The sequence below is a fragment of the Aspergillus luchuensis genome, chromosome 2 (assembly GCF_016861625.1).
Source record: "Aspergillus luchuensis IFO 4308 DNA, chromosome 2, nearly complete sequence".
In the NCBI taxonomy this organism is placed as follows: domain Eukaryota; kingdom Fungi; phylum Ascomycota; class Eurotiomycetes; order Eurotiales; family Aspergillaceae; genus Aspergillus; species Aspergillus luchuensis.
In genome coordinates, this window is record NC_054850.1 from 1,926,556 (window position 1) to 1,927,467 (window position 912).

Below are 912 nucleotides of genomic sequence, written 5' to 3' on the forward strand. Positions count from 1 at the left end.
CTCGGAATTAGAAATTCTGATGGAGGGCAGAGGAAGGAGGGAAAGGAAGACACAGAGAGCAGGGGACAGGGAAGTAGATTACCGATTTGAGCAAGATGCGGAAAAATGACAAAGAGCACCCCCGAGTGGTTGCATAATGGCGTTAAGGTGTACCGAGATCGTGGACAGGCGCCCGCACAACCCCCCCTCCTTCTTCCTTCTCCTCCTTCTCCCCCAGGCAAGTTGATAGGCAAAAAGGGCCATTGTAGGCAAAGGATCGAGTCATGGGCTTGTCCACTCTAGGTATACATTACACTTCATCTTTGATTATTACTATTGAGATGACAATTCTTGTTGCGCATTGTTCACAGCTACCAAATACTGGGTAAATTTTATTCTTCCTTCCCCCCAACACACCACCATATTTACTATTGCTTGCAGTAATTTGATTCGAGACCATGTCCATCAGCCAGCCATGAACACACTGTTTATTTCCCACTTTTTGCTCTCGAGTAAAGTACTAGATACTACTACAATACGTAGTTAGCCCTCAGTAGTAGGAGGAATTTGTAACCCTCCTACTTTTGGCCTCACCCTTGGCTGGTGGCGCCCATTGGCCGCCGCTAACCCTCATCCGCACCGGACGCAGGCTTGATCCCTCCTCCACTCCCCGTGGGCCGTTACCCAGAACATGAACCGTTTGAGTGGGGGCAGTGATTGGTGCAGAGCGGCTAGCGCCCTTTGAAGATTTGGAATCTTTTGGCTTTGTCTCATACCCGGTAGGGTTGGGATCGACATGGGGATCGTACGCAATCTCGAATCTGGGCCGGAGTACCTTCGCACCGGTGCTACCGGCTGCCAGGCATAAGGCAAGCGCACTTACCAGAGATTACCAAAGATCGGGCTCGTTCTCACCACCGAGTCGTTAGTCAT

At 50.5% G+C, this 912-nt stretch overlaps 1 protein-coding gene across 1 annotated transcript; it reads right to left on the reverse strand.

Moving 5' to 3' along the window:
* Positions 1-529: 529 nt before the first annotated feature.
* Positions 530-912, reverse strand: AKAW2_20608A (uncharacterized protein; the record flags this gene model as incomplete). The annotated part of the gene is made up of 2 exons (XM_041685340.1): positions 530-827; positions 863-912. The coding sequence occupies 2 exons, from the start codon at positions 910-912 to the stop codon at positions 530-532; spliced, it is 348 nt and encodes a 115-aa protein (XP_041539434.1).